The sequence below is a fragment of the Amphichorda felina genome, assembly GCF_050947745.1.
Source record: "Amphichorda felina strain 45539 chromosome Unknown scaffold_1, whole genome shotgun sequence".
Taxonomy (NCBI): Eukaryota; Fungi; Ascomycota; class Sordariomycetes; order Hypocreales; family Bionectriaceae; genus Amphichorda; species Amphichorda felina.
This window is the reverse complement of record NW_028145049.1, coordinates 64902-87601: the sequence shown is the minus strand read 5'-3', so window position 1 is coordinate 87601 and position 22700 is coordinate 64902. Positions and strand designations below refer to the sequence as shown.

The 22700-nt window shown below is 56.3% G+C and overlaps 9 protein-coding genes across 9 annotated transcripts; 2 read left to right on the top strand and 7 right to left on the bottom strand.

Moving 5' to 3' along the window:
• Positions 1-457: 457 nt before the first annotated feature.
• Positions 458-2596, top strand: cwf19 (CwfJ C-terminus 1-domain-containing protein-like protein; the record flags this gene model as incomplete). Its single annotated transcript, XM_083189534.1, has 1 exon — positions 458-2596. One exon carries the CDS (start codon positions 458-460, stop codon positions 2594-2596), a length of 2139 nt encoding a protein of 712 aa, XP_083053393.1.
• Positions 2597-2699: 103 nt separating this feature from the next.
• On the bottom strand, positions 2700-3295 carry ACO1O0_000027 (uncharacterized protein; the record flags this gene model as incomplete). The annotated part of the gene is made up of 2 exons (XM_083189533.1): positions 2700-2874; positions 2958-3295. 2 exons carry the CDS (start codon positions 3293-3295, stop codon positions 2700-2702), a joined length of 513 nt encoding a protein of 170 aa, XP_083053392.1.
• A 157-nt stretch (positions 3296-3452) lies between these two features.
• On the bottom strand, positions 3453-4070 carry ACO1O0_000026 (uncharacterized protein; the record flags this gene model as incomplete). The annotated part of the gene is made up of 1 exon (XM_083189532.1): positions 3453-4070. The coding sequence occupies one exon, from the start codon at positions 4068-4070 to the stop codon at positions 3453-3455; it is 618 nt and encodes a 205-aa protein (XP_083053391.1).
• A 677-nt stretch (positions 4071-4747) lies between these two features.
• dpp4 (dipeptidyl peptidase IV N-terminal region-domain-containing protein) lies at positions 4748-7093 on the bottom strand (the record flags this gene model as incomplete). The annotated part of the gene is made up of 1 exon (XM_083189531.1): positions 4748-7093. The coding sequence occupies one exon, from the start codon at positions 7091-7093 to the stop codon at positions 4748-4750; it is 2346 nt and encodes a 781-aa protein (XP_083053390.1).
• Positions 7094-8377: 1284 nt separating this feature from the next.
• On the bottom strand, positions 8378-10299 carry ACO1O0_000024 (sugar porter family MFS transporter; the record flags this gene model as incomplete). The annotated part of the gene is made up of 3 exons (XM_083189530.1): positions 8378-8769; positions 8822-9601; positions 9654-10299. The coding sequence occupies 3 exons, from the start codon at positions 10297-10299 to the stop codon at positions 8378-8380; spliced, it is 1818 nt and encodes a 605-aa protein (XP_083053389.1).
• A 2594-nt stretch (positions 10300-12893) lies between these two features.
• Positions 12894-13691, top strand: ACO1O0_000023 (uncharacterized protein; the record flags this gene model as incomplete). The annotated part of the gene is made up of 1 exon (XM_083189529.1): positions 12894-13691. The coding sequence occupies one exon, from the start codon at positions 12894-12896 to the stop codon at positions 13689-13691; it is 798 nt and encodes a 265-aa protein (XP_083053388.1).
• Positions 13692-14253: 562 nt separating this feature from the next.
• On the bottom strand, positions 14254-14496 carry ACO1O0_000022 (uncharacterized protein; the record flags this gene model as incomplete). The annotated part of the gene is made up of 1 exon (XM_083189528.1): positions 14254-14496. The coding sequence occupies one exon, from the start codon at positions 14494-14496 to the stop codon at positions 14254-14256; it is 243 nt and encodes an 80-aa protein (XP_083053387.1).
• A 2393-nt stretch (positions 14497-16889) lies between these two features.
• ACO1O0_000021 (transcription factor domain-containing protein) lies at positions 16890-19378 on the bottom strand (the record flags this gene model as incomplete). Its single annotated transcript, XM_083189527.1, has 4 exons — positions 16890-17217; positions 17347-17819; positions 17874-19095; positions 19155-19378. 4 exons carry the CDS (start codon positions 19376-19378, stop codon positions 16890-16892), a joined length of 2247 nt encoding a protein of 748 aa, XP_083053386.1.
• A 516-nt stretch (positions 19379-19894) lies between these two features.
• Positions 19895-21691, bottom strand: ACO1O0_000020 (uncharacterized protein; the record flags this gene model as incomplete). Its single annotated transcript, XM_083189526.1, has 5 exons — positions 19895-20243; positions 20335-20453; positions 20520-20645; positions 20703-20965; positions 21031-21691. The coding sequence occupies 5 exons, from the start codon at positions 21689-21691 to the stop codon at positions 19895-19897; spliced, it is 1518 nt and encodes a 505-aa protein (XP_083053385.1).
• Between the last annotated feature and the right edge of the window lie 1009 nt (positions 21692-22700).

Genomic DNA, 22700 nt, shown 5'->3' with positions numbered 1-22700 from the left:
GCTACCAGGGGCGCTGCTGTCTACTTGGGAGAAGCAGCATAGAAGAGAAGAGGGAGGAACAATGTTTTATTCTGCAGTATAATCTTTTTACGCTGGCAAAGATGTCTTATAGATAATCTAATATCTACTACCATTTGGGTATGGTTCTGAGGTCTGTTTTCCGTGAACGGGTGCTATAGTGGGGAAATGGCTTTGTGATAATAGGCGATACTTTGATTTTACAATAGGGTCTTCGTCGGGTGGTGTATGTCGCTTGTCTCATCAAGTGTCAACATGATACAACCTGTTCATGTCGTTTGGTGGCAGGCGATGGATGAGCTGGTGTGGTGCACTTTCAATTGGCCCCACCAGCCACAGCTCTCCATCTGGACTTTTTGTCAAGCTTGGAACCCTGACGTAACTCGTCCCTAAACACCAACAGACAGAGCTCTCCCAAAACCCACCGCACGCCCACAAAATGGACGGCCTCGACGAATTCGAAAAGACTCTGGCCGCGGAGAAGGTCGAGCGGGAGCGCGAAGAGCATCGCGAGCACAAGCACAGGCACCGGCGCCACCGAGACGACGGCGACGACGGCAAGGACCGCGAGCACAGGCACAGGAGACATCGCAGAGACGATGACAGGGAGGACCGCGATAGGCATGGCCACCGGCGGCATCGAAGGGACGAGGAGGACCGCGGCGATGAGCACCGACACAAGCGATCGCGACGAGACGACGAAGATGGTGAGCGTGATGACAGATCTCGACGGCGCCATCGGGACGACCGCCATAGCCACCGCTCGAGCAACACGCGTGACCCCAAGGAGGACATCCCACTGCCTGACGAGGAGAAGACACCGAGTCAGAATGCTGTTGATACGTCCAAGCCGCCCCTTGAGCGTGACTCGTGGATGACGGCGCCCTCGTCCCTCGACATTGACTACATACACCGTCCACGGCCCAAATCACCACCCAAGTCCCCGCCGAAACCCAAGCGTGCCATTCACTCACGCGAACTCAACGCGAGGCACCTCGAGTCTCTCAACGACGGGGCGGCGGCAGAGGAGGAGAGCACCGCGCCCGCGCCAGCGCAGAGGACCATCGAGTACACATTTGGCGACAGGGGCTCGTCCTGGCGCATGACCAAGCTGCGCACCGTGTTTTCTGCGGCCGAGGAGAGTGGTATCCCCGTGGAGGAGGTTGCGCTAGAGCGCTACGGCAACCTAGAAGATTTTGACGATGCGCGCGAGGAGAAGGAGGAGCTGGAGCGTAGGAAGGTGTATGGGACTGGCTACGAGATGAAGGAGAAGCCGTCCGGGGAGCTATATCAGGAGCGACTACGCAAGATCCGCAAAGCTGAACCGTCGATGGAAAGGGTTGAGGAGCCAGAGCAGGGCGTTGTCATCCCAGATGAGGTTCCAGCGGCAGCGCAGGCCATGGACCAGACGGCCTTGAACCGGCTACGCGCACAGATGATGAAGGCCAAGATGAAGCGGGCACCCAACGCCGCGCAGCTGGAGGAGGAGTACAATCGTGCCGCAGCTGCCTTTTCGTCCAACCGACCTCCTCCCGAGGCGGTCATCATTGGCGCCATGGAGAGCCGACAGCTGGCGGGAACCCGTGGCGAGGTCAAGGCCATCAACACGAAACGCGGACGGGAACGCGGCAACGTAGCGGAGAATGAAGACATGTCCATCGAGGACATGGTGCGTGAAGAGCGTCGCACGAAGGGAGAGGCCGGAGGCGAGGCCAAGCGGCAGGCGGAGCGCATCGCGCGAGACACCCAGTACACGGACGACCTGGACTACATGGACGACAACGCGGCCAAGCTGGCGAAGCGGGTGCAGAAGAACGAGATGAACCTCAAGAACATGGCCGTCAACGAGATCCAGAAACTCAACCGCATCCTCGACAACTGCCCCCTGTGCCACCACGACGAGAGCGGGCGACCACCCATCGCCCCTGTTGTGTCCCTCGCGATGCGGACCTTCCTGACGCTGCCGACGGAGCCCGAGGTCAGCCCCGGGGGCGCCGTCATTGTGCCCACGACGCACCGCCGGAACCTGCTCGAGTGTGACGACGACGAGTGGGAGGAGATGCGCAACTTCATGAAGAGCCTGACGCGCATGTACCACGCCCAGGGCCGAGAGGTCGTCTTCTACGAGAACGCCGCGGCGCCGCACCAGCACCGCCACGCGGCCATGGTGGCTGTCCCTATTCCCTACGAGGAGGGTGGTATGGCGCCCGCGCACTTCCGTGAGGCGTTCCTGTCGTCCGACGCCGAGTGGTCGCAGCATCGGCCCATCATCGACACGCAGAAGGCAGCCGAGGGGGGCCTGGGCCGGGTGGCCTTCCGGCGGAGCATCGCCAAGGAGATGCCGTACTTCCACGTGTGGTTCACGCTGGACGGGGGGCTGGGCCACGTGGTGGAAGACGGGGGCGGTCGGTGGCCCAAGGGGGATCTGTTTGCGCGCGAGGTGATTGGGGGCATCGTGGGTGTGGAGCCGCACATTGTCAAGAAGCAGGGCCGGTGGGTGCGAGGGGGCGAGGGGGCGAGGGTGGAGGCCTGGAAGAAGGACTGGCGCAAGTTTGACTGGACGAGGGTGTTGGAATAGGCGTCGTATATATATATATATATATATATATATATATATACTTATCTATCTATTATCGTAATACTACTTCCAAGGTACCTAGGGGTATTACCCAAACTTTGCCTCAGATGGTGATCACAACCTTGCCCACATGCTTACCAGAATAGAGATAATCGCATGCGGCTTGCGACTCGGCGAAAGGAAACACGCGGTCTATGATCGGGGAGAGGGAAATCTTGTTCTGCTCAAGGAAGTCGTTGAGCTTGATAAAGGCGCTCTTGGGGCCCACTCTGGTGCCTCTATATATCTCGGGCAGGCCGGTTAGATACATGGTTCTTCAATTCCAGCGAGAGGGAACGGGATGCAGCGGTGCACGACTTACCGCAGCGATGCCCTCTTGCTCATGAACCCCATGATGGCGTTCGGATCCCAGTCGGCCGAGAAGCCCTCCAAGAAGCCTATCAGCGAGACGTGGCCATCCTTTGAGCGCAGCGCATCCAGGTCCCTCATCACGGAGGCGGGACCAATGCTGTTGATGACGACGTCGACGCCCCTGCCGTTGGTGATCCGGCGAGCTTCTGCTGCCACGTCGGGAGTGGCCTTGTAGTTGATCCCTCGGGCTGACGGGTAGATATTCGTGATGGCTGCGAGCTTCTCGTTCGAGGATGAAGTGATGATGGGCTGGATGCCGACGGCGATGCACAGGAGAAGAGCAAACATACTTACGCCGCCGGTACCTGATGGATTAAAAAGTGTCAGAATACATACATGAATAAAGCAGGTTGACCAGCCGCGCGATCACGGGAGGCATAAAAACAGTGGAAATAAAGGCATGAAAGGGGAGCCCTAACCATGCATGAGGGCGCCCATGTTTCTCTTAGACGCATCGCTCGGGATATCGAGGGCAGCCCAGGCAGTGACACCAGCGCAGGTGAGAGTAGATGCCTGCCAGAATACACTCCTTGTCAGACATAGTTCCACGAGATGCTACGGGGAGCTGGACGCGGAAACAGACCTCTTCCCAACTCAGGTACTTGGGCACGCGAACCAGCAGTTTCTCATCAAACACGGCATACTCGCGGAGAACACCGTGCGTAGTCCCCCCGAGGGGTTTGAACTCGGCATCCGCGTACTCGTCTTTTTCCTCCCCATCGTCAATGTCGTTGAGGTCAAAAATGGGCGAGACATGGTCTCCTATATGGAAGTCCCTGACCTCCTCCCCGAGGGCCACAACCTCTGCGGCGCAGTCGGATGCAATGATGACGTGCTCGAGGGCCTCTGGGGGATAACTGCCTTTAGGCATCTTGCCATGCAGAAGGCCGACATCGCGGAAGTTTAGAGATACGGCATGGATCTTGATTACAACATCGCTAGGGCCGAGCTCCTTGGGCAGCGTTTCAGTACCGGTCTCGACAGTAAGGGGCAAGCTGCCGGAACCCCGCCTGATGGACTTGTATTGCTCAGGGTAGGCCATGGACGGAGGGCTATGAGGCATGATAAAGTTGGATGGGGAGCTCTGCTGACTGTGATTATTGTTTAGATACCAACAAAGGCTGGATTATCCCACGAGAGCTAGTGCTCATTTTGGCTGAGGCACTCTTGGATATGTAGGGCCAGTGGCATCGAGATCTGCTGGGATTGGTAATCGAAAGTCGTTTACGAATAGTATTAGTTAGATTTATAATCGAACGTAATACGGATATAGGCGGGTAGATCGATGTTGGTAAGGCGGGTCAGCCTGCGGCTTACATACAGGGCTTTAGATCATATCAAGTGGTGAGCAAAAAAAGCGAGACGTCAAACAACTACTCAAACAGAGGAAACAGTAGGCAGGTATTAGTATAATACTACCCATATATATAGACGGATTAAACCTATAAATATAATAGTCACCAGCTATGCATATAGATATATGCAGGAAGGTATATCTATATCATAAAACACGCTGGAATATATATGCGAATATGTTCATGAATATATGTATTATTATGATAGTTTCACCGTCTTTTTGCTGACACCTCAAATATCAAGATAACTCTCGTGCAGGCCTTGCGGCAGGATCTTTGCCTGAAGAAGATTACTCAAGCAGTTTTGGGGGGATTCTCTTTGCATATTGAAGACGATGGGCATTAAATCTTAAGCACATGATATTATATCTACAAGATAAGAAAACTAAACAGCAACACCCCTCTTGCTCCACTGGTGGACTAGGGCCTCCTTGTTGACCTTGCGCTTGACCTCATCGTAGAGGCGTTCAGTCAGGTACTTGTAGATGTACAGGCTGGCGTTGTTGTAGCGGATGCTGTGGTCGCTGTCGGTAAAGGCAAACATCTTCATCTTCTCGGGGCTGACGCCCGCACCAACGAGGAGGTCCACAAGCGCCGCGGTGTGCTGGTAGTGGACGTTGTCGTCACCCGTGCCGTGTAGGATGGAGAAGCCGCCAGCGACGTTCTTGAAGCCGTCGACGTCGTGGACGGCCGTCTCGAGGTAGCCGTCGCGGTTGCCCTCGAGCGTCTTCATGTAGCGCTCCGTGTACATGGAGTCGTAGAAGCGCCAGTCGGAGACGGGGGCCGTGATGAGACCCATGGTGAAGACGCCCGAGTTCACCTCGAGCGTCTTGGCCGTCAGGTAGCCGCCGTAGGACCAACCCCACATGCCGACACGCTTGGCATCAATGAAGCGGTTGCGGCGGATAAGCTCCTCGGCAGCCCAGACCTGATCGAGGGGCTCGAGCTTGCCGAGCTGGCCGGTGACGGTGGAGCGGTACTCGCGCCCCCGGAAGCCGGTGCCACGGTTGTCGACAGTGTAGGTGATGAACTGGAGCTCCGGGTCCGAGGCAATGTAGGCGTTCCAGTCGAGCGACTGGAACCTCTTGAGAACCTCCTGGGAGTTGGGTCCTCCATAGGGGGTGAAGAGAACGGGGTACTTGTGGCGCGGGTTGAAGTTGGCGGGCAGGCGCTGCATGACATTGAGCTTGTAGCCATCTGGGTGCTCGAGCTCGAAGAAGGTGATGTTGGGCAGGTTGAACTCGGAGATGGTCTCAATGAAGTCGGCATTGTCCTCGATGGTGCGCAGGGGCTTGGAGGTGCTGTTGGTCGAGTAGAGCTCCTGGTAGGGGACGTCGGGGCCCTGGTAGCTCAGAATGTAGTAGCCACCCTCGGACGAGAAGGATGCGCCCCAGTAGGCGGGGACACTGTCGTCAACAAGAGCTGTGACCTTGCCCGTCTTCCACGAGACCTTGTAGAGATGGCGCTCGGTGCTGTGGCGGGTCGAGGCCGTGTAGTAGATGAGGCTGCGGGCCGTGTCGATCTTGAGGATCGAGGCCACCTCCCACTCACCCTTGGTCAGCTGGACAGGGTCGCCGCCGTCGACGGGGTGGAGGTAGATGTGCATCCAGCCCGACTCGTCAGACAGATCGACGTAGTAGACGGCATCATCATCATCGCTGAGCGCGCCGACGTAGGTGATGGCCAACGTCTGCTCGAGCCAGCCGTCGGTGCCGTCGCGCTCGCGGACCTTCTTGGCCTCGAGCGTCGTGGGGTCGACGACGACATGGGCGTCGAGATCTTGGACGCGGTTGTAGGCGCGGAGAATGACGGCCGAATGGCCATCAGTGACCCAGGCGACCTCGCCGATGATGAGCTCGTCAGGGCTGAAGGCGTCAATGGCGACGGGCTCGTACGTGGCCTTGGGGACATTCAGGATGTTGAGCTGAACCGTCGGGTTCTTGGAGCCGACCTTGGGGTAGCGCAGGTCTAGTTCATCAGGGTATGTGGGGGCCAGCTTCTGGTTGTCCATGTAGTAGGGGATGGTGAAGGTACCGACGCCCGTCTCGTTGAAGCTCAGGAAGGCCACAAAGGTCGCATCCGGAGAGAACCACAGGGCATAGCGGTCGCCATAAATCTCCTCCTCGTAGACCCAGTCGGGCACGCCGTGGAACATGTCTGGGCTGCCGTCGTCGGTGACCTGGGTGATCTCGCCGGTAGCATGGTCGCGGAGGAAGAGGTTGTTGCCGCGGACAAAAGCAATGGCATCACCAGTGGGGGCCAGCTCGGCATACTGGATGTCGCCAACCTGGTCGTCAACGAGGGGGGTGGACTCGCCGGATGCGACGTCGAGGATGAAGTAGTCAGCAAAGTACGAGTGGCGGTACTGCTTGGTGGCGTTGGAGGCGATGAGGACGCGGGTCGAGTCAGCGCTGATCCAGTACTCCTGAAGGTCCTCGGGCAGCTGGTCGGCGGGCACAAAGGTGTCGGTGCTGCCGGTGACAATGTCCTCGAGCACCAGGGCGCCATCAGCGTTGGTGGTGATGTACTGACCGTCACTGCCAGCTGATGACCAGTCGACCGAGATGGAACTGGGCGAGTAGGCGGCACTGGGCGACGTCTCGTTGAAGGTGAGGAGGCGTCCCCCGCCCCCGTGGTGATGGTCGGGCTTACGCTCAGGCTTGATGGCCGTTACAGCGCTCAGCAGGACAGCTGCAGCCAGCTGGCTCTTGAGGCTCTTGAGGGGAGCCATTGTCGCAGGGCAAAGTGGAATGACCAGGAGGAGACGCTGGGACTCTGGAGGCCAGGACTGAGGAAAGAGCAGTCCTGGGGCTCGGGCAATCTTTAAATTACATGTCACAGACACGCAGGAGCTCCCCAAGTTCCTTCCCCAAGACGGCTGTTGCCCTGTTATTGGCCAATGCCAATCTCCTTCCCGAAGGATCCAAGTGCGCGGGCCAGTTGGGGGTATGCAGCATCACGGATGCAGTCATCAGATACAGTGATGCACTGAACACTCTCGGATTCTTGGACTCTTGGGTTCTATGTCGTACATAAATGTGTTGGCCAAGAAGCGCCCAGACAGGAGGGTGTCGCGTCGTGCCTCGCCCCGAGTGTTTGCCGTCTGGTGCACAATTCCAAGTTGGCGGGGAGGGGGGATTTCTTTTATTACAAGGCTGAGGAGATTGTGAGCCATGGTGTACTCTGTACCTGAGAGGCTGGGATCGTTGGATGCGACCATGCTGTGGTATGCGATAACATGATGGCCCATGTCATCTCTCCCCCGCAAGAACAATGGTCTAATTCTGATCAATAATTAGCTCAACCATTATCCCCATCCATTCAATACCAAGGCTCACCATCAGGCCTGTCTTCATGGTGGTGAGACTACTATCGGCAATCGACCTTCTCAATTCGTCCATCCAGCCGTGTCAAAAAGTTCCCCCCTCCGAGACTGTTGGTCCAACCCCGCCGAGCCAAGCCGTGTACGAGTACTCATACCTACTCATGCCTCATCATACCTGCAGTGATTTCTAGAACCCTGTGTGACCGATTCTAGGAGCAAGCAGCGTTTCATTGAGCGGGTCCCAGGGTCCCTCCGACATGTAGTTTATTTTATGCTTCATTGGCAGTGGCACCTTACTGGTAGTACGTTAAGTATCCCACGCGTTCGGTGGTGTGTGGTGGTTGTTAGTCACAACGCTCGAACTGACACGGGTGTCTCTTTGAACTTAGTGTGCGGAGTACGTATGTTTGCTTTTTATTGTATTGCCATATTGTTTTTTTTAACCCTTTCAGTCTTATAGCTAATACGAGTATAATACGAGCATGATACGTGCATAACATGTGTATTACATGTAGTATTAATACCTAGACACCACATGTTTGATGCTTTATTTACCCACCAGGCGCAACCTGGCTCAGCGTCTTCGTACACGGTAAAAACTAATAAAGGGGGTATACACAAGTCTAGAAAATACAGAGTACACGCCGCCCACAGGGCGACTTATCCGTCCTACAGCACGTGGCTCGCTGATCAAGCCCGCTCAACCTGCTCCAGCTCGCCGCCGCCGAAATACTTGTCCAGCTCGCTCTCGACTTCGTGGCCCTCGATGTGCCGCATCTCCTTGGCGCGCTTGACGGGGTTGACACCGTCGGCGTTGGCGCTAGCAAAGATGATGTCGAGCTCCTCGAGGCTGCGGCCCTTGGGCTCGGGGAAGAAGAAGTAGACGCAGGGCAGGATGGCGGCGTTGAAGACGGCGAACATGACGTACGTCTGGTACCCGAGGTTGTCGAACGCCGGGGGCGTGATCATGACGATGAGGAAGTTGGACAGCCAGTTGCTGCACGTCGACAGCGCGTTGGCCTGGATGCGGATGCGCAGGTTAGTAATCTCGGCGGGATAGAGCCACGTCATGCCCAGCCAGCCTGCAACATGTTAGATGAGTAAAGTAGCTAGACGTAAGGTGACAGCGCTTACCAATGGCGAAGAAGGTGTTGAACACGAAGAGAAATACGGTGGCCGTGATGCCAAAGCCAACGTTGAGCTTCGGCGCCCCCGACTCGGTCACTGTGCCGGTCGAGACGGTACCGCCCAGGACGGCCATGGACGCCATCATGCCAAAGGCGCCAAAGAGCATGAGGTTGCGGCGACCGGAGCGCTCAATGAGGGGCAGCGCCACGAGCGAGGCGAGGAAGTACTCGGTTCCGTTGCAGGCGGCCAGCAGACGGGACATGGACGGATCGAAACCCAGCGAGTTCTCAAACAGGAACGTGGCGTAGTAGGTGATGAGGTTGATACCGCAGATCTGCTGGAAGAACTGGGCGGCCACGCCGAGGAGGGTGCGGCGGAGGTTCTGCGAGGGACCGTTGGTGAGAAGCTCCTTGTATTGGAAGCCGCCACCGCGGCTCTGGACCTCGAGGGCCTCGGCGATGGCCTGCACCTCGGTGTTGACCTCTTCATCGTCGACCGGTTTCCCCAGGAGGCGGGCCGTCACGGTGCGAGCCTCGTCCATGCGACCCTTCATGGCCAGCCAGCGCGGGGAGTCCGGCAGGAAGAGCAGACCAATCATGACGATAATGGTGAAGAAGGACTGGAAGGCGACGGGGAAGCGCCAGCGGACGGTGCCCTCGAGGAAGTAGAAGCCGTAGTCGACCCAGTAGGCGATCATGATGCCGCCCGAGATGAGGGCGCCAGAAAGGGTGATGAGGAACCCGCGCTGGTGCGGACGAGCGCACTCGGACTGCCATGTAGGAATGGCTTGACTGTGTTAGAGAGGGTAGAAGGATAGAAGAACTAGGGGGTTGCTCACTTGAGGTGACCATGCCGTTTCCAATACCGCCAATGACACGTCCAGCACAGAAGAGGCCGTACTCCATCGCAGCGCACTGAAGAATAGTGCCCAGAATCATAATGGCACTGCCCCAGAAGGTGGATGACTTGCGGCCCCAGGTCTCGCCGTAGAAGAGGATGACGACGGCGCCGAGGAAGCATCCGATCTGGTAGATGGCGACACCAGCCGCCTGGGTGTTGGGACTGCCAGTACAGTTGGCCAGGTCGGGGATGGTGCGGGCCTCGTCGAGCCAGCAGAGGGCGTTGGACTTTTGGCGAGGCGTCATGAGGGGGATGTCCTTCTGGAAGTCGTCGAGGGTGAGCAGCGCGCTGAGCACGCCCTGGTCATAGCCAAACATGAGAAAGCCGCACGAGGCGATGAAGCCGATGCAGTAGTTGAGCGTCGTCCCGGACAGGAGCTCGCCTCTAACCTTCCACTCAGGGAGATCGCCCAGACGGGAGAAGAAGCCCAGAATGCCCGTCGGGGGAGGGCCGGGTGCCGGGATGGCCGAATGCCTCCGGGGCTTCTCCTGCACCTGAGTGTCGGTCGACGAGATCTCTTGCTGAATATCGGTCGACTGAGGATCGGCCATCAGAGGACCGGGATTCTCCTTTGGTTCTGCCATGGTACCGGGTGGCTATACGGTCAAGTTTGGACACGTTGAAGGCCACAATCTGGGGAGTGAGTGGACATGTGGTGGTGGAACGGTCCCGAAGGCTGCCCACGGGGCACCCGCTTCTTTATACGAACTTGGTATTAAATCACCAGGCCCAGATTCTCAGGAGTCAGACACCCCGTGGAGACGGTTTGTCGTGGAGGCTGCCAACTTGGCTGTCGTCATGTCTCCAGTTCTGCAGTCTCCCAAGGCCCCGAAAGCCTCTCCGAGCTGACTTCGGAGTCACACTGCGTAGGAGTCGGTGGTCATGGATGGTGGACCGTGGTCTTGGTTGTGGAGATGGTTCCACCAGGCTTATTTTTGAGTTTTGGGTTTTGAGGTGACCGGGATGCATGTGCCCGAAGGAATCGCTCCAATGATCCCACTTACATGGCGGCGTTGATGATGATGTCCGGGTATCGCGAGCGGCTGCAGGCGACCCTTCTTGGGCATATACTTTGCAGTGTGGCACTACTAGATGTAGAAGCCACATTGTTAGAACATCAATTGCCATCTAATCGCTTGCTTCTGGTTCTTTAGCCATACAAGTACAACGTACTCGTGCTTATGGGTCTCAGACATCGCTTTGACGTCTCCCTATTGCTCCGATTCGGCGACTCCGCGAGTACGTGCACTGGCACAAGGACACCGTCGTTTAGAACAAGGTATCGGCCGACGAGGTGAATCTTGGCAGAACAGGCATCTACCATTGACCAGTCGTTTATTGAGGAACCCGGCCATGGTCCACGACATTAAGGCGGTGCTACTATGCCGGCTGTTAGTCGTCTACGGAGTAATTGCAACATGTTGGGGCCGGATGTCTCTTTTTGGCAACCCGAACCTTCCCACGAGTCCACGCACTCTTAATTTAATGCATCCGAAGGCTCCACCGGGAATCCGACATCTAGGTTGCGCTATTTGTGGGATTGGAGTTTGTCGGTGGGCAGACGGCTGGGCGAACGGTGCAGGACTGCAGGTTGCTCCCACCCCCATCGGAGGCGTGACGTCAGTCGATTTAAGCTTATTTTTCTCTCCGTCCAGCCTTCAAATTTGACGCCCAAAATCTACGCCACTGCCGTCGCTGAAAATGTACCTAGTTGTTGGTGCAAAGATGCACAAAGTGACAGAAACAGGTCAGGGACCCAGAATCGGAAAGAGGAAGAGGCCAAGACTGGATCCGGACCAACGCATCTCAGGGGGTCCAGAGACGGGACCGATGCCAACTTGCCAGGCGCCCTCCTTGCTTCGTTGTACTATTACTGTGTACGTACACGACCCATTCATTATTCTCGGCATCCGACGTGATGGCCACTGACGAGCCGATGCCATGCAATTGTGGACTGCGACTCTGAGACCGGCGTCTTGGGATGCATGTGACGGGAGCCTTTTTCTGGGTCCACCTCGCTCGATCGCAATGTCGGTTCGTCACTTTATCAGCACTACGAAGTACCGTGGCCGATCAATCCGTCAGGCGCCAGCGGCCGTCATCACGGCTCACAAAACACGCGCGGCTCACGCGATGGGCTGCTTGGCACTTCTGGAAGTCTTTGTCGAAGGTCGCATTCCGCGGCTCTGATCTCGATGTCTACGGAAACGGCGACACCGACGGCTGCGGGATGGCATGGATGTCCCGCCGTCAGCTTCCATAAACACCGTCCCCAGGTCGCCGGCGCATCAACATTCACCAATGATCTGTGCCGAATTGAGTCTCCGGATCGGAATGATGTCTTCCCCAGATCCGACAGAGACGGAGGGTCCGCTCGCCGTTGGCTCTCTCACAGTAGGTCCTCGACCAATCAAGGTCGTTCCCTGTGCCTCTGAACCTCCAACGAGCACGTCGTTCGTAGGTGTCTGTCAGCAATGGTTGAGCTGAAACTAGCATATTGTCTCACCGGCGCATGGTAACTTGGATGAGGAGGACTCTGCCGACTTCCGACATGGTCAGTCTTTTCATGGTCAAGGTCGTCAACTTGAAAGTTCTCGGGGGCTGAGAGGTATTCTCTGGGTTGCAAGAGGCTCTACAGTACCTACGCACACTGAGCTTCTGCTACGTTAGTATGTAGTCATCTACCCTCGCTGTGTGTTAGCCAAATGATACCCCAGAGCAATTCAAACATACATGACCCTTCCTACTCTCGAAATTAAAGCACTTGTTTGAAGCTACAGATACTAAGTACTAACCCCCCGGGCCAACTTTGGGTCCCACGAGATGGACTATCTACTGCTGTCAGCATCGTTCCTTGGGTGTTCGTTCCCATGGCTCCCGGGTAGGGCAGAATGTAGGGCAGAGCTGAAGTTGGGACCTGCAGCTGGACCCTGGAAATCATTTGGTTCCTGCCCGACGCTAAGCCCAATGAGGAACCCCCTTTCCAACGCCGAAGCCTGAAAGGTCGAGATGTGAGACACAATCCTCACAGCGCGTGCGCAATTTTGCCCTTCTCAGACTTTCAGACTCTCTCGCACCCGAGAGAGCACCATCGCTCATCCAGCTGCGACGTGCGGCGTGCCGCTCATTTATCATCGCCCGGAATGCCCCTCGCCGAGGCTCCACTCTCTTGACCACAATGAACCCTCGCACCCTCTGTGCGCTGCTCTTCGCCTTTGTTTTCCGCGCTCTGGCCAAGGGCGACAAGTCCAAGGACAGCGGCACCGTCTGGGCCACTCCCCACGACAGCTACTCCTCCTCGATTGGCGTCCTGGGATGCAAGATTGACACCAACCGCGTGGCCTACTGGCCCGCCGCTGTCGACTGTAACAACATCTGCGTCTCGCTCTCCTACGATGATCGTACCGTCAAGCTGCTACGCATCGACCAGTCCCAGGGTGCGTACGACGTGAGCTACGATGCCTGGAACTACCTCTACACCGGCCACTCCGCCACCGACCAGCCCACGGCCGGCGGTGCCATCGAGATGCAGTTCGCCAACCTCAAGGCCTCCGAGTGCCGCGACCTGATCCACACCGACGGCCACAAGCTGCCCCTGAGCGCATCCAACAGCATGAACTTTGTCGCCAGCTGCCTCGCCCAGGAGGACAGCTGGGTCGCCGACAACTACATGCTCTTCAACGTCGCAGACTCCATCTGCTCGCTGGGCCACGACGAGGAGTGCGACCTGGACTGGCCCGACGCGAACCAGGCTGCGTGTCCGCACGCCTTGGGCGATATGCCGGCTCTGGACAGTGCCCCCGTTTACAACATTCTCTACCCGAGTGGCGAGAAGGTCCTGGCGGGATCGGGCGCCGTTGTCGATTCAACAGCCGACTCAGCAGCCGATTCGGCAGTGTCTCTGGGGTCTCTCCCCATGGGCTCTTGGGGCCTGCTTCTCGCGGCCATATTGGCAGCATTGTCTCCGACAATATGAGAAACATCGCCAGCAGTTTTTAGTTTTGGATTCGAAATGATACCCCCCAGTCTTGTTGATAGTCAATCGATGTTATGCCGTTTCTAGTGCAGTTGTCCTCCGAACCCTGTCATCGTCTACATTTTTCCGTACTGCTATGGTATAATAGTACTTACCTACTAGTATATTCCTTGCGGTGGTATTGGCGTGCTTTGGGGTTATTCAAAGCACCTCTGATGATAAAAGTTGAACCAGAAAGAGCAGTCCTTTTTTTTTCTTTCTTTCTTTCAATTCCAAGGACTACTCCTAGCCGCATTTGTCTTTGGTCTTTTTTTTCTAGATCGCCATGCGCAAACAGGAATCAACCCTGGTCTGGCCCAATATGTTATCAGACATGAGCAATACATCAGCAAATTGGCCACAATGCCTATTAGGTATATTGCTAAATTCTGCAAGTAAGTATCAACCAACATTAATAAGAAAATCAACATAGAAACCTTATTAGTCTCCTTTAGGAAACGGAAATCTATTTGCAGGCACGCCAGCTGCTTGGCTTGAATGCTGCCGGGAATAGATGGAAACCTCACTGACGAGAACTGCTTGCCGGTTCATGGGGCGTGTCGGCATCGCACCCCATCTTGAGGGTGAAGAGCGGATCATACGTTAGCTGCACCTCGATGGGATCGCTCTCGTACACCTGCCATTGGCCAGGCGAGTTGCCGTCGTCCTCGATGCGCAGGAGATCCTGGGACGAGCGGTTGACCGAGGCCCTGATGTTGCACCCGGTCGACTTGCCGGTGAACTGGTACACGAAGTGGATCCTCATGGTTACCTTGGGTGGCGGGAAGCCGCAGGCGGGGACGTACTGGTTCAGGAAGACCTCGGAACCTGCGAGGGAATCAAGGCAAAGGCACGCCTGGTGCCGTCGGCCTGGCTCGGGTCAACGGCGACGATGCCAGAGGAGTCGGCCGTCTTTTGATCCGAGAGGTACCAAGGCGGGAGCGTGCCGTTGCCCTTGGTTAAGTTGCCGTTGGCGAGGTCAGCGCAAGTCTGAGCGGGAGCTGCAGAAGTGGTGGTTGAATCTGGCTCTACGGTGTAGTCATCGGTCTGGAGGGCAATGTCGTCATCGTCGGATGTGGATGTGGTTGTGGCTGGGGATGAGGTTGTGGTAACATCGCCACGTGTCCTGCCAGTTGGCTCTTCGGTGAAGTCATCAATATGGAGGGAAGGACCACCATCAGATGTAGTTGTGGCTGAGGCTGAGGTTGTGGTAGCATTGCCGCAACCACTTGTGGTCTCGGATCCCGAGCATGCCGTGCAAGTTGGCTCTTCGATGAAGTCATCGGTCTGGAGGACAATACCACCATTGGATGTGGTTGTGGTTGAGGACGAGGGTTTGGTAACGCCGGTGCCCTGGCTTGTGGGCTTGGTCAACGTTGAGGTCCCCTCCTTTGTAGGTTCACGGTCGTGGTGGCCGGGTCATAGGGCTCTCTGGTCGGCAGTGTGGTGGTCGACTCCTCGTCCCCTTTTTTGGTGATGGTGGTAATGCCGCCTTCAGGCTCTGTCACGACGACGGTCATTTCCTCCCCGACCTTGCCCGGCAGCGTTGTAGCCCCGGGCTTTTTGCCGGTGTTGGTGAGGGTCTTGATACTACCCGCAGGCTCTGTTACGACGATGGTGGTTTGCTCATCCTCAGCTTCTAGCGTCGAGATGCCAGCACTCGGCCCTTTTTCGGTGATGGTCTTGACTCCGCCTGCGGGGTCTGTCAAGAGGCCAGTGACTTTCTTTCCAGGCCCCGCTGGCAATGTCCTAATCCCGGGCGTTGGGCCGGTCGTGGTGATGGTAGTGATGCCACCTGGGGGCTCCGTCACGACGACAGTGAGTTCATCTCAATTCTTAGCTGGCAGAGTCGTAACTCCAGGCACTAGGCCCGTCGTGATGATGGTGGTCACGCCATTCACAGGCTCTGTCACAACGACAATCATTACCTCCTCGGGGTCAACTGGCAATGTCGTAGTCCTGGGTGCGAGGCCAGTCTTGGTGACAGTCGTCAGTCCTTCAAGCTCCACTACCATAACAGTGAAGTCGGGTTCGGGAACAACTGGCAGCTTCTCAATCCCGTGTACCGAACCCGTCGTGGTGGTTACGGTCGTGGTCACCACCAAGCCCGTGGCCGTCTCCACGACGGTGCCTCTGCCCTTGGTGTCAGACCCTTGGGGCCGCTCACTCTGACTAAGATTGATAAGGCTGGCTAGGACTGCTAGGCTTATAGCCTTGGAAACGATAATTGTGCAACTGGGTTAGGAAATTAAAGGTATTATTGATGGTAATTTAGAAGGATAGTGCTTAGAAGAAATATCAAGTTCCGACAGTCTAGGGGCTTCATGGTATTTATGCATTTGAAATATCGTATCAACCCTATGTCGATGTCAAAGATCCCATGTCAAAGGTCCCATGACACACACACCTGTTGCAGCACTTGCTGCTACGATTGTGAAAAGCATCCGGGGTAGATATGTGTTGAAGTACTTTAATTGCATGATGAAGCAACAACATGTACAAACCTATCCGGGAAACTGTGGATGAGAGTATTGAAAACGGACGTGGGGAAGTCTTCCTAGTTAGAATTCGATATTGCCTCAGAGAGGATGGCCTTCTTGTGAAAGATGCAAAAGTAGAGAGAACCACCTAGCTGGCAACTTACAGCAGTCAATGAGATAGCACAAGTATTTCTGCTTTCGCTAAGTCTTAGATACTGATTACCACACCCGGCCAGTCCACAGTCCACAGAGGAGCTGCGTGTGTCGGCATGTCCCACTGACTTAATATCGGTACGTGATGTTAGGTTATTGAGAGCTCGTATGCGGACACGGAAGCCTGCGTATTTTTTTATGGAAGGGCCGAAAGATGAATGTGGTCTTCTCGACGCAATCAATCGCTGGCGTCATTTACACCGTATCTCCTCGTCCAAGGCCGGCAGTGATGCATTGACTTGCTTTCGTTGCTGTGATGAGGCGTAATGCAAATATGCTTCTCTATTTATACTTGGGACTTTGTTGTGGAATTTCCGTCGTTGGCACATTCGACAGCATGGTGAAGCATTCGAGGACAAGGATAGTGTTAGAGATGCCAGGCCAGCCATAGCCGAAGGAATCAAGCGTTGTGTATACTCTACGGCAACTGTTGGAAATGTATCGATTTATTAAGATTCGGAGTTCGCTAGTAAAAGAAGTTTAAGCTCTGGTCATTGACAATCGGCCACTGGTACATTGGAACGGCCGTGTCCGCATTGCTCATTAGCTGGCACCACGTGTCGTAGCCATCCATCATGGACGCTGCTTCGCCATCGGCCAAATTGGGCACGAATGATGTGGTATCTGTGTAGGCACCAGCTCCCCCATTCTGCAAGTGCGGCCAGCTGAGCTCGAGGCAGATGTCGCGGCATCTGGAGCTGTTGGGACTGAGCTCTGTCATGGCGTCCATGACAGCGACGGATGACCGGATCTGCGACTGCCAGTCGGATGCAAACGAGTGTGCCGGGTTGTGTCTCAAACAGTGTAGAGGGATCAGTGTTGCGTGAAATAAAAAGTACCTGCTCCCGTTCAGCACCAGCACCTCACCCTGTTGTCTCGCGTTTATCAATTCAGGAGTTTGGGAGTTTGGGAACACTACTTACAAGACGTACCAGGCAGCCAGCCTCGAATGGGAACGGGACGTCCAGTACTCTTCGATGGAGGCGATGCTTTCTTTGGCCGCGTCCAAGCACCGGAACACCGCCAAGCCTTCACTGCTTGATGTAGACGCCTCTCTGCCGTACGGTGAGGGGCTCAGTGCCCATCTGACCAGAAACGGGCGGTACATGACAATTCTTAGGTTGCGGTACCGCCACTGCGAAATGCCTGCTCCCAGGGCATGCGGTGATCCCGCCGGGGGGAAGATGGTGTAGTATTGGGGGACCTGAGCAAGCCACGCACCAATGTGCTGGTCGTCCAACGCGACGAGCTCTGCTGCTGTCGGAAAGGGACCCGTGATGAGCCGGTCGTAGATGCTCATTGTGCCCAGGTGGTAGGCTGATTGGACTCGGATATAGGTGTACAGCGTCAGGCCCTCCACTTCCGGAGGGCAGGTTGCCATGTCAGACAAAAGGTCCTGTGTGAGTCAACACCGGAAAAATGTTCCAACACAGTAAAAAATCATGCATACCTTTTCGTGAATGTTTCGAGGGAGCGCGGCTTCGACGCCAGCCTGAGGCCAGTTCAGAGGCCTGCCGTAGGTGATGGTGGCGCCCACGTCCAGGACACAGAGACACCACCACACCCTCCGCCGGATTTCCATTTTCATCGGGGAGATTGTGCCCCCTTCGAACTCCTTGTGGAGGCCGAGCCCAATGCCAAGCCGTATCGCGACGCCTCCGTAGTTGTACCCGCTGTTGGGCTTGTTACGCTTCTGCAAATATGTGGATGAAAGGGCAAACGACTGGACGAGCGTCAGGTTCCCAACCTCGAGGTTGTCGGCGAACAGGCTCTTCTGCGCGGCTTGGAAAATGGGTAGGTCGGTGGCATCGGAGGAGTTGCTGCTGGCAAACGAGCCGAGCGCGGCGAGGATGTTGGCGAGCGTGTTCCACTTGTCCTTGTCTGGGCGAGGGAGGGTGCCTGCATACTGGGCGCGAAACGTCGGTTCATGGACGATGGGGAACGTGGGGTGGTAGAAGGTGAAGAAGCCGTCGATGAGATGCTCCACGACCACCTTGGTTAGCATGGACTGGCTGCGAAACCACTGGGGGTGATCCTGCTGCTGCTGGAGTAGCCACTCGAGGTGTTGTGGAGGAGCCTCAGCCTCGTCTTGTTCACCGTCTTTCCGTGCCGACAGGATCTGTCGTAGTAAGGCAGCACCGGAAACTGCACCAAGGTAGCCTCTGTGATCTCCCAAAGATAGGGAGGCCATGCCATCCATGATGGTCTGAGAAGGGTCTTCTCCCGCGACGTCTGCCCCTGGCCCATACGTGGACCACGACGGTTCCTGCTCGTCCCACTCGAAGTCGCCAGCCACGGAGGGGGCGAGCTCATATGAGCCTTCGGACCCGCCAGGGCCGAGGAGCTCATTGTTCCATGTCGGCACCGTGCTGGATGCTGAGTGCTGCGAGATATCGGCTAGGTGCCCGGCCAGAGGCGCCGTACCGGGCCCGGGGTGAGGAGGCTCAGCTACGGCAATGAGGTTGTGGGGCGCTTCACTCGGAGTTGGCCCGCTCGAGGAAGCCATGTTGGCGTATGCAGGTACACTGGGTCCAAACGGCATCGTGGCTGGCATCGGGGCCGGCACGGCGGTGGCAGGCCCGTTCATCATCTCTGCCAGCTGAGCCTCGCTGAAGTGTCTCCTCAACAGAGCCTCTGCCTTTTCTAGACGTTCCTCGAGGATCGTGAGTTGCCTGCGACCAGACCATGTCAGCTCCCGGCTTCCGCCCACAAGCCAGCAAACGCATTTTACTTTCGTGTCAGCCGTGTTCTACTGTGCTTGTCGTACAGGCAATGGCGCCTGTACTTTTGGCAGACCATGCAGACAGGCATGGTGCCATCGCACTTGACCTTTCGGCGGCGACATTCTCGGCACGACGTGGGCTCCTCAGTCGCGGGCCCTGCCGGGGCAGATCCTCCCGGCCCGCCGGGGAGGCTTGACTGGGAGGGAGACGCCGCTGGGGGGTTGCTGTTCATGGCCTCTCAGTGTCGGCGATGGACACAAGGTGCTTCAATGGCCGGCTTCGTATGCCGGATGTGAAAACATCCACGAGTGACGAGGGCACATTTTGCTCAATTATGGACCCCGCTTGCCCGCCCCCGAGCCCAGAGGTGGTCCCCCGGCTTCCAACCGTCCCTCCTGGCTCCAATCCTCCAATCCCCCACATGGCCCACGGAATTGACCGTTTAGTGGAGCACGTGGGAGAAGTGGGTCCACCGGTCAGCCTCGGCCGCATTCGGACGTGAGGAGGAAGGGACTCGAGGGAAGGCAGGAACACCCCAATGCTTGGGCCGGGTCGCACTTGCTCGTTTTACCTACGAAACATTACTAGTACTTATTCTTACATGCACATAGAATTAGTCAAACTGGTCTATTTGAGCTTCGTATTCATTCGCCTGATTGCAACGGGCCAGGAACTCACACCGAGTCCAGTCAACCGACCATCAAGCAGGATTAAGGGTTGGGTGTCTTGGTACAAGGCTACCCAGACCTCAGACAAGGTACCGGAAGCCCCTGGGTAGCCTCAGCGACTCATCGGCATTATCCACGACCTGCTGGGCCATGTCTGGCTGCGCGTCACATTCTCGCTGCTGCTCCTCGAGCTTCTTGTTGAGCTTGGACAGCACGATGCGGAAAGCCAGGCAGCCGACAATGGTGGTGCCAAACATGGCAGTCACAATGCCGTAGCTCTTGCGGTACCCGTTCTCCTCCAGATCCCAGACGTACGAACCGGCTATATTGCCCAGCTGACTGAAGGCGTTGACCAGTGCAATGGCCACGGCACGCTTGGCGGGCGGTCGTGGGAAGGATGAGCTGATCCAGGAGTAGAATACGATGAATCTGTCAGGTATCCATTAATATGAGTGCTGAGACAGAGAGAGGCATAGGTATAATGTGAGTGATTTGACGTGGAGGTCGGATGGGGGCTTACCCGGCATAAGAGGAGGCCTGGAGGAATAGGGCGACATATCGAGCAGCGACGTTCAAAGTCGACATGCTAATGACAAATCCGACCAGGCCGACACAAATTGGCCCAACAATATGCCAAAACTAGACAACCAAAGTCAGTCATAAGCACAGGTCGAGTGAATTGAATGGTGGTGCCCGGAGACAAACCTTTTCCTGATGGCGATCGGAGCTCCAGGCAACGATAAGCGAGAAAATGCACGAAAACAGCCATGGAGGTGAGCTCATGAGCAGCGTCGGCACATAGCTGAACCCCAGAGTCTCAGTAAGACTGGGCTATTGAAATGTCAGCTTGAAACAACCCCACGAGACATCCACAAAGACGCGACATACGAAGAATGCATTGAACGAGAGCCCGACGACGTAGGCGGTAAAGGTAAGCATCATGATGTAAATCTTGGCATCCTTGAGTGCCATGATGAGGCCATAAAAGGGACCCTGGCCCTCCGAGTCAACGTCAGCTTCGCCGACATCTTCGGTCATTCGCAGCTGCGCCACATCGAGCTCCTCCTTGGTGAAACCGCGCGTGTTGTGTGGCAGGTCGGGAAGGATGAATGCTGCAGAGATGGCAACTCCCATGGTTATGGCCCCCTCAACTATATGCGATTCTGCTGTCAGTCAATTGCCTTGGAGACGGGAGGTGAGGAGTGTAAGGGCTTACTCCAGAACAGCCAGCGCCACGCGGCGTGGCCCAGGACTCCCTGCATGTTGGAGAGCACGCCGGCTCCGATGAGTGCCGAGAAGGCGTTGGAGATGAGGTTGCCGCAGAAAAGAATGGCGTTCCTGACCGTGAGCTCGCGACGAGTGTACCACTTGGACAGGATCATGAGAGCTCCCGGGAGGAAGGCAGCCTCGACGAAGCCCAGGAAGAAGCGGACGGAGACCATCCCCCCAAAGTTGGTGACGACGCCCGACAGAGTCGAGACGAGACCCCAGACAAGCATGACCAGGGAAATGTACAGGGAGGGGCGCTGGATCCTGTTGATGAAGATGTTGGAGGGGACCTGCATCAAGATGTATCCGACGTAGAGGATGCTGAGGCAGGTGGCATATTCCTGGTTGTCCAGCTTCAAATCATCCTGGAGACCTCGGAGACGAGCAGCCGCAATATTGTTCCGGTCGAGATAGTTCATGATGTAGATGAGGACGAAGAGGGCACAGCGAGCGTCAAGCTTGCGCTTCAGGCTCTTTTCCACCCGCAATCGCCTTTCTTTGTCGGCAGGCGAAGGTATGGTGGGCGTGTTTGGCCTTTCGGCTGTCTCGATGATTGGCTTATCGGGCTGGGCGGCGCCAGAGCCGACCCTGGATATTTCGTCCGCCATGGCTTGTGACGATGGAAAATCGAGGCCAGAGAGAGAAAGCTAAAGAGGGAACAGGTCGAGGAGGATGCTCCGTATGAAGGCCGAGTGAAAGGATTCCCTGGGGCACAAAGTCCCCGCGAATCTGGGGTGCGGGGGAATCAAGAGTATTTGTCCGTCGCGACTGAGACCTCCATATGCGAGGCATCAGCCATGGTTCGGTATGTCTGCTTCGAATCTTGACTTTTTCAGCCTATGATGGGATCGACATCGGCTCATTGGGCCGTGGAGTCTCCATATCCAGGTCCCGGGCCCCGTCACGCGTTGACGGGTGTGGCGTGGGGAGGCTGACAGTCTACCGCCAATGGGGGCATCCCGCGGCAGCGGGCTGGTCTCGGAACGTGGAGGATGACGATGGGGGCTTTCCAGGAAGACACGGGAGGTGGTGGCTCAGTCGTGACCGGTTGTCGAGGTGACGTTTGTTGGCTCGAGGCTGTTGTTTGGTTCATGCAGCAGGGTGGAGATGGAACGGAGTACGAGTAGGTAATACAACCCTGCTGAGGTTGTTTCTCGGTCAAATTCTGGTTGGAGACTTGGAGTTGGCACACACTTGTATTGTTTTTTTTTACCTTAATGCCCGTGCGCTTCTCCATCCCCTTCTCCAATTTTTATATAGCTTGGACCGCTGCGCTGCCCGTGCTCCCAGGGAGAATCCCATAATCCCAAGCGGTCGGTCGACTGCCGACCTCTTCTGCGGAGACCGAACAGAGACCATCTGGGGAATCCCCGGATGGAAGACTTGAGGGACGGACGACAGTATTCTTGTGAAGTTTGGTAGGCGTATTATGACCCTGGATTCTTGGTTGGAGGTTGGTCTATTGGCCGAGACATCACCACTCTCCTTCAATGTCAGTGTCAGCGCGTGGTGGAGTTGGTAGATATAGGCAAGAACCGTCGATTACTGACCGGTCGCAAACCATCAAGATTGGATAGCTATCGCATATTCTATTTCACGGCTTGAACCATCTTCTTC